At 41.0% G+C, this 13,059-nt stretch overlaps 1 protein-coding gene across 7 annotated transcripts in view; it reads left to right on the forward strand.

Moving 5' to 3' along the window:
* The window catches only part of Sorcs1 (sortilin related VPS10 domain containing receptor 1), a 515,423-nt gene that overhangs the window by 461,048 nt on the left and 41,316 nt on the right, over positions 1-13,059 (forward strand). For all 7 annotated transcript variants that reach the window (XM_085694085.2, XM_048424037.3, XM_048424036.3 and 4 more), the window contains exons 19-21: positions 2,479-2,665; positions 7,991-8,124; positions 9,331-9,454. In XM_085694085.2, coding sequence (XP_085550211.2) covers positions 2,479-2,665; positions 7,991-8,124; positions 9,331-9,454 — 445 coding nt within the window. The remainder of the gene's footprint in view (positions 1-2,478; positions 2,666-7,990; positions 8,125-9,330; positions 9,455-13,059) is intronic.

Here is a 13,059-nt window from a genome sequence, read left to right on the forward strand (position 1 = left end):
AATGAAATATGCCATGCCATGACCGTCAGAGTTCTCAGTAATAAAAAACTGACCCTTATTACTAATGCACTGGCGTGAACATTGAGTGACTCCTATCTTCCACAGGGAAAGCATTATCCTGAGCAGAATTAAGAATGCTATAGGCCCAAAAGCCATCATGACAACTAGACAAACAGAAAACAGAGCATGGGAAGGGAGTAGTGTGTGTGTGTGTGTGTGTGTGTGTGTGTGTGTGTGTGTGTCCAGAGATATAAGGTATCCTTCTCTGTTGGTTTCTACCTTACTATTTGAGGTATGGTATTTTGTTGGATTCTCATTGGCAATTGATTAACCTGGGTTGTCAAAAAGTTCTGATATCTCTTGTCCAACAAGCCTCTGTGCTGATGTTCAGAATACATGCTCCACGCAGGCCTTCATGCTTTCCCAGGGAAAGCACCTTACATATGAGCTATCTCTTCTGTCACTTGGGAGAAGATTTTTATAAGTGATGAGCTATCTCTCCTGTCACTTGGGAGAAGATTTTTATAAGTGACAAAGTCTAAATGAAATGGGTACTGCTAACTTTACAGGACAGTTAAGGAATTGTAGAATCAAGTAGTGGCAGCTAAAACTTTCCTTTTCTGAGTTGGGTGGGTGGTTACGCTCTCTTAGTAGAGGCTAAAGTAGAGTTGGTTTAAGATGCAATCTCATCATGTTGGCTTACAAATATGGAACCTGTTTGATTCCTACTCTGTGAGCCTACCTCAAACTTGCTCCTCTGTCTCCAGTGGAATTTCTATTGTTCATCTTAAGACACAAACCATTATATCTACCTCCCATATTTATCTCAGACACTTGTTTTAAAGTCTGGCTTCCTTTTCCTCAACCACACCTCTGGTTGACTTCTTAATGACTCTGAACCTTGTGAAAACGTGGAAGTAGTTATACACCAGGAACAGAAGGAAAAGATTGATCAATCCGCTTGAGTTGTCCACATGACAGACACGTTAGCAAGATTGCTGGCATTTGTACTCATTATATGAGGGAATTCAAATAACCACACAATGTGCTAACCTGTGGATATTTGTGTAGTAGCTTAAAGGGGGATTTTGTTGTTGTTGCTGTTGTTGTTACTGTTGTTTTTGTTTTTGTTTTTTAACCCAGCGAAAGATTTAAGTCTGTGATTTTTACTGAAAGCCCTGCTCTCTCTGCCTGAGCATTGGTCACTGTGCGTGCCACGCTGTGCTACTGGGTACAGATTGAAGCTGTAGGTCGCAGATACTCGTAGGGTTTGAACTGCTTCACTTTTTTTTTTCGGTGTATTAATCCTTTAAATGTCAGCATTGTAAAGTTGGCCTTTTCAAAAAATGTGATACCACATAAACCTTACTTAATCGAAAATACATTTCTAGTTCAAAGGTTTTTGGTGATTTAGTTTGTGTTTTGTTTTGTTGTTTTCCTGAAACTGTGGAAGGCTATCAAAAAAAGAAGGTAGGAAGCTCAATTTTGCCAGTCGATTCTAAGCAATGCTATTCCTTGAAAGTCGAAACCATCATTCCAAAGGTCCTTTCTTTTTACAGGACATTTTAAATGCAGACTTCATCTCCTAACTACACAGGAGAAAAATAGAACAATAGATTAAAGTAAGATTTGAAGAAATATTATATGTCTTTTAAGCCTCATTTTAATATTTATTCAACAGCTATTTATTTGCATATCACTGTATAAATTGCTATTTATATAGATTTTATAGCAACCCATTAAGTATGATGACAAAGTACTGTTATGCCCATTTCGTAGCTTTAGTAACTAACTAAAAGAGAAGCTGAATGATTCTCTACAGAAATGAATGGGAAATTCAAAGACAAGGGTTTGTTATCCCAGACTATAGTTTCCTAGCTGAGTGAACCTTCAGTAATTGATGAAACCTTTTTAGACTTCATGTTCATCTGTGAAGATGATGACCGTTTCCTACTCTTCTCTCCAGGCTAATATTCTACAGAAATGCTCTGATAGAACAACATACCGAGATAAAAATCTATTTGCAAAAACAGATAGCAAGCAAACAAAAAGACTAATAATAATTATTATAAATAACTCTAATTCTTATGTCATATCAGGTGTTAAGCAAGGCATTTTACATTCTTTTTCCAACTTGGTTAAGGAACTGGAAATAAAGACAATTCACAGTTCTTGAAGACCTAAGAAGTGGTCTTTGACCATTCCAGATAAGATCATTAATAAAGTCTTCTTATTAACTGAATATTACAGTCAACTATATTGTTAATCAAGCACCTACTATTCTAAGCCTTGGAAATTTGGTCGTTGGTGCCCCTTTGTCTTAGAGAGTATTCTCAGCAAATAATTGTTACAAAGATGCTGTTATAGCAGAAGACAGATGCTCTAAACTATAGGAGAAAGGCAAGTGAACCTCAGACCCAAGGCAAAAGCAGCTAAGCACTAACTCTCCTCCATTTTAACACTACCCATTTTCTGCAGGGTGATGTGCAGCGGACACTCATCCAGGTGGACTTTGGAGATGGCATTGCAGTGTCTTATGTTAACCTCAGCTCCATGGAAGATGGAATCAAGCATGTCTATCAGAATGTGGGCATTTTCCGAGTGACCGTGCAGGTGGACAACAGTCTGGGGTCTGACAGCGCCGTCCTGTACTTACATGTAACTTGTATGTTATTACTGTTGTTGACTTATGACATATATTGAATATTTGCCCTTTAAAAAATCTAATGTATAGTGTCTAATTTAGAGGTAGTACAGTAGATCTTTTAGAAGGGAAAATTGAATGTAACAGAACAGCAGAGAAAGAAAGAAGAAAAAGTGTGACAGATAAAATCTTAGACTCTGGATAAAGTCAAATTTTCTCAGTTTACCTCCCATGCCTTTTCCAGAGCCTTCAGAGATATACAATCTGCCTCTGATAGGTGCTACAACACCTATCAATGTATTTCAATGGTACACATACCAATGTATAGCAGTGGATGAATGCCAGCTCAGTCATTACAGGTGAAGAAATTATTTCTCATTAGATTAGGGATACCTTACCAGGAATGATCCCTTTAGTCTTTTTCTCCTTTTAAAAATGTGTTTCCTGGGTTTTGATCTGTAAGTGGCCTTTGATTTGAGAGAAGAAGATCTAAGGGGAAAGATTATATAATGCAAAGAATTCCCTATATTAGGAAACAGGTTCAAGACTCTTAGGTGCCCTCCCCAATAAAGAAGCTGAAGTTGTGAGCCACAAGGGGAAATAATAACTTCGAAATTGAATTGAGTAAGTTAGTGGCATATGGATTTATAGATGTGAGACTCCCCCAATGGCTCTAGAACTTGCCTTGTTATTATAGAAAATAATAATTTATGCTAAAATGGAAGGTGCTGTTTTGCATAAATGACCTTGTTCATATTTCAAGTTCAAGAGCCAAAGTGCTAACGACGGGAATTATTTTATGCCTCTCTCCTGCACCTGGTCCATGGAATGAAACTGAATGTAGGAGGTCCCTACCAGATCATCTTTCTGTAGTGCTTCAGTGAAAGGCTGGGACTTGTTAGGGATGGCCAGCAGACTGTGTGACTGATGGTGACTTGTCTGTGTATCGTACAAAAGTGTGAGAGTGCTTTCAAGAACACATTTCCTCTTCTGGTTCTGAACAAAGTTAGACCCAATTCCCTGTTTGCTTACCCAATCTTCCTGTTTTTGGTTATATTTCATTAATCTCTTACCGTGTGTTCCAGCCAGGCGTTGCTCTAGCCACACTTTCTGTATACATCACCTTAGTTCTGAAAACCATTCTCGAGGTAGTATGGTGAGAAACCATACTTTGCTAAGATTTACAGAGCTAAAATCAACAATCTAAAAAGTCAGACTGACTCCCTCACGGTGCCAGGCTGATGCCTAAGGTGAATGTCAGTGAGGAAGCTGGCTTGGGTAGCCCCATCAGCATCTTCTCCTTTCTCCTATTTCCTGAAACAAAGGGAGTTTTAGGTTCATATCATATTACATAGACCTCTATCCCTTCTACTGCCTATAGGACCTTAAGACTCCAATACAGCCTAGGACACAATATCCTCTACATACTGTGTTTATGGGAATAAAAATGATGACAGGCTTGGAATAATCTTAAAATATTTAAAAATATACCCCAAACAATTTGCTTATGAAGTAAGAGTGTGTTTGTTAAGAATGGCTGTGTATCTCATCTTACCTCTTCTCATAGCGAGGCTGTGATTTTTGCTGGAAGGCTATCATCCCGAGCAGTAACAGCTGCAAGGACATGACACATCTGGTCACATTGCATCCACAGTCAAGGATACAGAGTGTGATGACAGCTTGTGCTTGGCTTTTGTGGGGGGGGGTGGGAGGGGGTGGGAGTGTGGTTCTGGACTGGAGCCCATGGAATGGTGGTTCCCACACTCGGGATTTCCCACACCCAGGGTGTCTCTCCGCCTCCATTATCCCAATCCAGAAGCTCCCTCATCAAGTCTAACTTTTGAGTGTTGCTGTACACTGGCTGTTGTTTTAGTTGCCAGGTTCCTGACACTTGATGGAATTTAGGTAGTTTTGATCCTTGGATGATCCTAGATCCTGTCAAGTTGACAACCAGTATAGCCGTCACAGTGACTAAGGACAGACCCCTGATTGGGTGAGTCACCCCTTCTCCCTAAGCCTAATTCTTTCCTCTGTCAAAAGATGCACATTTTGCACCCAGTGATTCTATCACACAAATTATGTGACATTCCATCAATTCATAAAATTTGATTTTGCCCTCACAATAGAGTAGCAGATGTATTTGTACTAAGTGAGCTGTGAGTTAGCTGAGGACTGGCAGCAATTCTTAGCTGTCACACCTCTCCTCTGTCCCCCCTTCCCCTTCCTCTCCTCTGTCCCAGCTTCCCCTTCCTCTCTTCTGTCTCAGTTTCCCCTTTGTCCCATGGCCCTCCCAGGAATCACAGTGCTTGCTTGAATACACATTCCCTCCACTCACCAGAACAGAAAGGCGATTTGACTCCAAATTAAAGGTTTTTCAATGTGAGTTTGCAAAGGTCATCAGAAACAAATGGAGCTGATGTTCCCACTGTACTGCATCCAGGAGTGAGCATGCACTCTTGCAGGATGCCAGGGTAATCTATTGAAGCCTGACAGGTGGAAATTCCTTGGGGATAGTGTTCACTGTGCTCTGCTACCTTGCAGACTAATGAGACTCTTGGAGCAGACTTTCCGGCCTTCAGCTGGATGGGGCAGAAGATGTACAGGGAATGAGGATTTCAGCTCAGAAAACAGCCTCTTCCTGGTCATCTTTCAGGGGCCAGGGAAGCGGAGTGTCTGCAGACCTATAGAATGAAAAGTAAATAACAAGAACAAAAAATGAGCTGGGTGCTTTAATCTATCCTCTATCCATCTCTTTCCTTTGCCCCACAGAGGGGCGATGAGTCTATGTCTTTCTGATACCACAGTCTGACGCGTGTGTCTTAAAAAATCATGACACTTTCAAGCACTGACACCATTATTATGTTGGCCTGGGAATGGCAGAGCAGAATTATACAGAGTATGGTTTAGTAGGTCATCTGCCCCAGAATTCAATGATATAAATGTCGTGACCTGGGTTCTAGCACAGATCTCATTTATTATCTTATCTGGAAAAATGACACCCTAACATCCTTCAAGCCTACATGCATAATTCTTATGGACACTGAAGTCTAAGGAGTTCTGCTTTAACACATCTTCCTTATAGTGTGTACAGTGTCTACTTTTCATGGAGTTTTCATGTTTTCAGCTGTCTAAGGACATAGCAACATGATACATATCCAAGATTTAGATAGATAGATGCAAGCTCAAATAGCTTTAGAATATTAAGTTTAAGAGGCAGGCCACAGTCATTAAACACACACACACACACACACACACACACACACACACCAAAAAATTCATCCTCACAGACATCAGCTGTTTTGTGCATTCTAGAAAGTCTAATAACCCAAAGAAGGCAAATCCAGTTCACTCTAGAAATTCTGTACGTTTTTCAACAATATGAAATGATGCAGCGCCACCTGCTGTCACTTTTCTGCATCACAAGTACCTGTATGCTACAATGCCGAATGGGCTTGCTTGCTAAGTACATAGCTGGGGATTTTCAGAGCGAGGAGTTTGTCTTTCTGTTCACGACACATTCTTAACGTATACATTTATGACAAGAACCAGTTGTACTATATCACTAAAAAATAAATAAATGCAAGAGGCCATATAAAATTTCAGTATGAATTTCATATCTGTGTCTGGGTACACTCACACACGCACACACACACACACAGGTAAAACTGCAAAACACTATACCTCTACTTCAGGGTCAGGAAAATCAGCATGCATTGGGTCCTCAGCGTTTCCTGGATGTCCATTGTTACATTCTCCTCCACCATCTTACACTCCCCTATTGGATTTTCTTACTTTCCGACTAGCATGGCAGGCACGCCTTCTCAGGATGTTTCCACTGACTCTAACCTCATCCTTGAATATTCCAAATAGATTTTTGGCAAATCTTTCTCTCTATTCATTGATGCTTGGTGCCATTTCTGGAGCTCTCCTTGAACACCCTATCAACAGTATCCGCCTCCTTCCTAACTCTACCTTGGAGGTTCACTGCCTTCTTCCTTCCAAACCACCTAAGCCCCACCAAGTGCTGCGTGTTCCCACCACCGAAAACCACACCCAGAGCCTAGCAGCAATCAAAACTATTGAATGAATGGCTTTGCCACAGTTCAGCAAAGATCCCACCTCCTCATTGCCGCAATGACACCTAGACATTGTCCTCATTCTGATGTTCTGACTGGAAAAAAACAAAACAAAAATGAAAGCGAATGCTCATCTATGACATCGAGATAATGAATTCCTATTGAATGAACCTTGGATTTCTAGAATAGATTATCTGTTTCTTATTTTCCTTTCAAATTGGTTTATTCTCTCTCTCTCTCTCTCTCTCTCTCTCTCTCTCTCTGTCTCTGTGTGTGTGTGTGTGTGTGTGTGTGGCTACGCAAGGTGAGTTGGGAATGTGCACATCACAGCACATGTGGAGAGGTCAGAGGACACCTTTGGGGGGTCTCCTCCCTTTCCATCTCTCCATAGGTAACAAGGACCCTAACTCAGGTCACTAGAGTGGCACAACAAGCAGCTTTTCTCATTGACCTGCCTCACTGGCTCCTCGTCATTTGATCCATTTAGCTCAGCGTAGGTGGTCAGGATGTCAAAGAGGAAGTTCTGCATGGTTTGAGGGTCACAAGTATCTGAGACAGGTCTGTAAACAAAGGGTCTGGGGAAGATCAAGCCTCGGCATGCTGGGAGACAGCTGTGTGGTTAAGAGAGCCCGAGAGCTGTATAGTAAGTGAATACAGGACTAAAGTGTGTGGTCTGATGCTGGAACCTGTTTACACTGAACTCAATTTCCATTTGTAAGCAAAACAGTTCTAGGCAAGCCTGATTCAACCCCAAATTGCAATGTATTACATGCTAGCCTAAGCAGATGGCTTTGTCTCAGGTGTGGATATGACCACATGTATACATATCCACATTTTAACACCTTAAACTGTAAGAGTAATTATTGAAGGCGAGTTTATGGCTTCCTGATCCTCATCCCTAACAGATGTCCAGAGACCCTGCAGCCTGTTTATCTCTGAGAATATAGCCTTGTGGGAAGAATTGTGTGACTCCCTCTGAACTCTTATATTTTAGCTGTTGATGTTTGGACTTGGTGAGTTACTTAATTTTTGGCTTTTCCACTTACATAACTCAGACCCAGAAGATGAGTCAGTAAATTGAGTTGTCATATGTGGTTTCTCATAACACGAATTTATCTCTGCGTAGGGAAAGCAGCAAATACTTCCCTTGGAAAACGTGGCTGCAATATTTGGGGTTTCCAGGCTGAATGTGTATCCTCTCCGAGCAGAGAAGGTGGAGCTGAAGCAACTCTTCCCTCTTTATTCCCCTCTCTCTTCCTCTGTGCCTCAGGTCCCCTGGAGCATGTGCACCTGTCACTCCCTTTTGTCACAACGAAGAACAAAGAGGTCAATGCCACTGCAGTGCTCTGGCCCAGCCAAGTGGGCACCCTCACCTACGTGTGGTGGTACGGAAACAACACAGAGGTGAGCTGGCCTTACTGGTCGTCCCCAATGATAGAGGCACGACTTATGCTTGCTGGGAGCCCAACAGGATGAGCTTATGGCTTTGAGTCTGAGGGTAGCCTGAACTTCCATGATAGCAGGACATCTGTGCTCAAATCCTCATCTGGTTCCTCCCTTTCCCCCACCTCTATCTGACTTATCCAGCTCCTTGCCCCAACATCTCTACTTTGCTTTTCACTTGTATTCACTAGGTGAACCATCCCGTTTTATCCCTCAGCTGACACTGAACTTGTTTTTTCAAAGCCCTAACAGAAAGTCTGCAGCCAGACCTCACCAACCAAACCTTCCATCCTTGATGTCAGGATGGGGTTGCTGTTTATCTGAAAATTATCACTAGAAAAAAAAAAACAAAGTTCTTCTGTTTTTTTCCCCCACCTTATAAAGCCAATTTTTCAACAAGACAGGATGCTTTCCCTATGAACTATTGCCAATCTTGATTTTAAAACTAATCAAGAAAGACAGAAAAGAAGTATTTGTGAGGAATCAGTCAAGAGATGTCAGTAGATTATTTTTTTTCTTTTAGGATATGATTCTCTGATTGTGTTATAGCATGACTCTTTCAACTCATTTTTTTTTCTTTAGAGTCCTTAAACCATTATCTAGTTAGTGCTTGCATTCATAGAAGCAACTTCTGGGAAACTAATGTTACAGAATGACATCACACAGACCACTCCTCCCTATCTAGAGTTCACTTCTGAGGCTGGGGCTCCTGAATTCCAATATAATGCTCTATAAATGGTTTACCCTGCAGATGAATACCAGAAAGCTTAGAAATTCTCACTGTTTGTTGATACATTTGAGCCTTCTGGTCTTCATTTATCCAAATGGTTCATTTGATTAAAAGTTCTATGGGGTAGGAGAAGTAAGCAGAGACACGTATCCTGTCAATACCCAAGGCCTATCAGACATATTGATTTCCCAAGTCCTGACTCAGGATGATACCAGGAGGCAGGTGTTAATTTTTAGGAATGACACAGAATCCCCTATGACTACTCCTGCACCAGCCACCTCATGGACTTCAGCTGACGGGGAAGAACAGACCGTTAATAGACTGGATCACCAGGATGAGCCTGCCTCTAGCACATGGGAAATATGACACCTAGAGACGGAGGCTGTTTCAACCACGGTTGTGACTTTCCCTTCTTTCCATGCCCTTGTGTGTTTTAGCCCTTGATCACCTTGGAGGGAAGCATATCGTTCAAGTTTACTTCTGAAGGAATGAATACCATCACAGTGCAGGTTTCAGCTGGGAATGCCATCCTACAAGACACAAAGACCATCGCAGTCTATGGTGAGTGCCCGTGTTTGCTGATGCACCCTTGCCCACATCCTCAGATGTGATTGGTCCATGATGCTAAAGACACCCCTGAATTAGAGATGGCAGCTCTTGAGAAAGAGCTAGGATGTTCGTAGAGAATGCCATTCACTAGCTGAGCAGTGGTCATCATATGCTGGAAGTTTCTGGTGCACACAGGGAGAATCTTAGCTCCATCAGTGTGGGTGGGATAGAATGGTACCTCATCATGAGTACGGCTAACTCATTACAATTTTATCTGATATTTGGGTAGTTAAAATTACTTATTAGGAAATGGCTAATTCAGAGAGATTTTGTTTTTCAATTCCATTTGAAGAAGACCTTTCCATTATTCAGAATTTTTAAACTTCTTTCACAAATCTGTACTTGAAACAACAACAAGAAAAACTAAATGACACCATCGACAACAGCAAACCCTCTACTAGACTAAAAACAATAGAAATGTTACAGTCATCAGAGGCCAGCCAAGAACTGCATGAGAGCTGGAATAGTAGCCAAACAGTACAATTTTGTGATCAGCTGGGGAAACTAATATATTCCAAGTATTAGATGAGATGAAATTTACTGAAATGGAAAGGTAGGATTATTACTTCAAAATGAGAGATTAAAAACAGTTTTTACAGATTGATCCCACTTTGGTAATATTTTTTCTATATAAAATGCTAATTAGTTGGATATGAACTCAGTGTTACTAGCAGATAGTAAAGACGTGAATGTTTATTAATATGAAAGTAGTACATATGTATCGTGGGAAATTAAAATTTAAAGAAAACAAGGTTTTAAAACTAGATACAGAATATGTTTGCTGGCTAACGAGAAAGAATTTGAAGGTGGGAGGGAGAAAGGGAATATGGGAGAGAGAAGTGAGACATTTTTTTCCAAATATCAATTTAACCCAGTTCCAGAATCAATTGCTTCCAATAATGTAATGTAGGTCTAGATTGTTCTTTGGGGAATACAGCTCTTTCTTTCAATTCCTTGTTGTGCCAACTTGACCTTCAAAACCAGAGAGTAATTTGTAAGCAACTTTGAACATGTCTGAAGACGAAAAGGCCTAAGGATATTGTTCTAGAAAGAGATGGCTCAGCGTGAGAGCTCACGCTTTTGCCTCTCCCCTTTGAAGAGATCTGATCAGCTTAGACAGCAAAAGGAAATAAACTTAGATATTTCCCAACCAGAGGGCTACCGTGTGAGCATGCATAGTGGGGTGAGCTGTTGATTCAATTTCCATACCTGTCTCCTTTCTATGTTCTGGGGATGAATTGAATCTTTACAGAAATCCTAGTAAAAGGGAGGTGACTATGCTATTTGTAAGTATCCCCCACTGGTGATGGTTGGAATTAGGCTTCAACCCCAGCTCTGGGCCCATGGTCTGAAATTGCCCTCTGTATTAGTTTTTTTTTCTATTTCTGTCCCAAAATACCCTTAAAATATCCTGTTTCACCTTTCCAGAGGGATAGAGTCCACTGTGCCGGGTAAGACATAGCAGCAGGTGCGGAAGCTGCCTGATAATATCACATCCATATTCAGGAAGCAGAATAGAAAGCACCAGACATAAGGTCAGACTATAAAATCCTCAAAACCCACAGACAGTGGCATATTCCCTCCAGGGAGGTTTCACCTCCTAAAGCAATGGTTCTCAAACAAGTGGTTGCATCGAATCACCTAAGACCACTGGAGGACACAGATATTCACATTATGATTCATCATAGTAAAAAAATACAGTTATGAAGTAGTAACAAAATAATTTTGGGATTGGGCTCACCACAACATGAACAACTCTATTAAAGGGCTGCGGCATTAGGAAGGTGGAGAATCACTGTTCTAAAGGCTTTGTAACCTGTACGAACAGTGATAGCAGCTGAGGACCAAGTATTTAAACATGAACATGTGCAGGACATTCACATTAAACCTACAAGACTCTAAATATGTGACTCACATCCTTTCCACGGATGCTCCTCACCTGCTTGGATGGATCCCTCTCCCTCTTGGATGCCACAAGTTGTCCTGCTTGTCAGGTGTGTACGTGACCTCCTTATTAGAATCTCCAAGAGATTCTTAAATCTAAAAGGTCTCTGTATTGTTCTTATCCAAACCATCATTTACTGCTAGGGAATTGTGGGCAGACATGCGAAATTGCTGGTTTAAAGTCATTCTGCTACTTTGTGACAGTTCCATTAATAGCAGTGGTGTCAGTGACACGGGCTAACACTGATGAAGCCTGTTCTAATCACCAGCATCTGTCCCTAGCACTTGAGATATATGAACTGCCTTATTAAATCCTGTGAACAGACTTGAGAGGAAAATTCTATAATTATCCCTGCTTTACAAATGAGAAAACATGGCATAAGTATAATGAACAAACACAGCATAAGAATCCTGTCTAGAAGGGTCAGTTACACGTAAGGTTTCCCTTGCTGTGCTTTGGCCCTGAAGCTCAGTCTCTTTAAAGTCATCTTCTAAAAGTAGAAGTAGGAGATCATCTATCTATGCATCTATCTGTCTGTCTGTCTGTCTGTCTATCTATCCTATCGACCTACCTATCTACATACATTCAGGGATCATCTATCTATCTGCCTATCATCTATCTACATACAGTGGAGATGATCTGTCCATCCATCCATCCATCCATCCATCCATCCATCCATCCATCCACCCATCCATTCATCATTCCATCCATCTACCTACCCACTCACCTATCTATATGTATCTCTCTCTCTCTCTCTCTCTCTCTCTCTATCTATCTATCTATCTATCTATCTATCTATCTATCTATCTATCTACATATCTACATTCAGTAGAGGGATCATCTATCTCTTCATTAAAAGTATTAATAGGACACATGGCATTCTCTAACTATCCTCCATTCTTTTTCAATCAGACAAGTTATACAATGAGTCATACACATGGTTTGAAATGCTTTTTTAAAATTTATGTGTCTGTGTGTTCATTAGGGAAAAACTAGTACTGAACCTTAGTGGTATAGCTGTGGGCAAGTGTTATCTCACTGCGTTGTGACTTCTTAAATAAACATTATACTGACCAGAGTTAGACAGAAAGTCTTGTACTTAACTGAAAACAAGGAGTAGTGTTTTTTTTTTCTTTAATCCCGGGTTTAGCGGGCAGAAGTGTATTAGAGAGCCTTAGGAAGTATATGGGGTCATTAGTGTGATTAAACCTTCTGAAGCAACTACTGTCACTTAGGGAATTTAATCTCCACCTTCCTACAGAGGTGGGAAGAGGACAGCGCTGTCTTTTTTGGTTATGGCTATATTTCAAAGAAATATCTCCCCCATGGTCCTAGGGAAATATGCTCCTAAATTAGTCAGGATTTACCTCATAAATTGACAGAAATAGAATCGACAGCTGCAAGTTTTCTAGATTGAATACCCTTAGAGAGGCCAGGAGGTACACCCAGAGGATACCTGCACAGCTTAGCAAATAGAGAGAAAGTAAGGACCATCATGTTGAATGGTAGGAGGCAAGCTATTGAGACATGACTGGGGAAGACTGGCCTACCCAGGGCCACCAAACAGACCAAAATTAAGGTCCTCCAGCTTGTGTTTTTTCTGCCCAAACGT

The sequence above is a fragment of the Myodes glareolus genome, chromosome 7, assembly GCF_982192425.1.
Source record: "Myodes glareolus chromosome 7, mMyoGla1.1, whole genome shotgun sequence".
Taxonomy (NCBI): Eukaryota; Metazoa; Chordata; class Mammalia; order Rodentia; family Cricetidae; genus Myodes; species Myodes glareolus.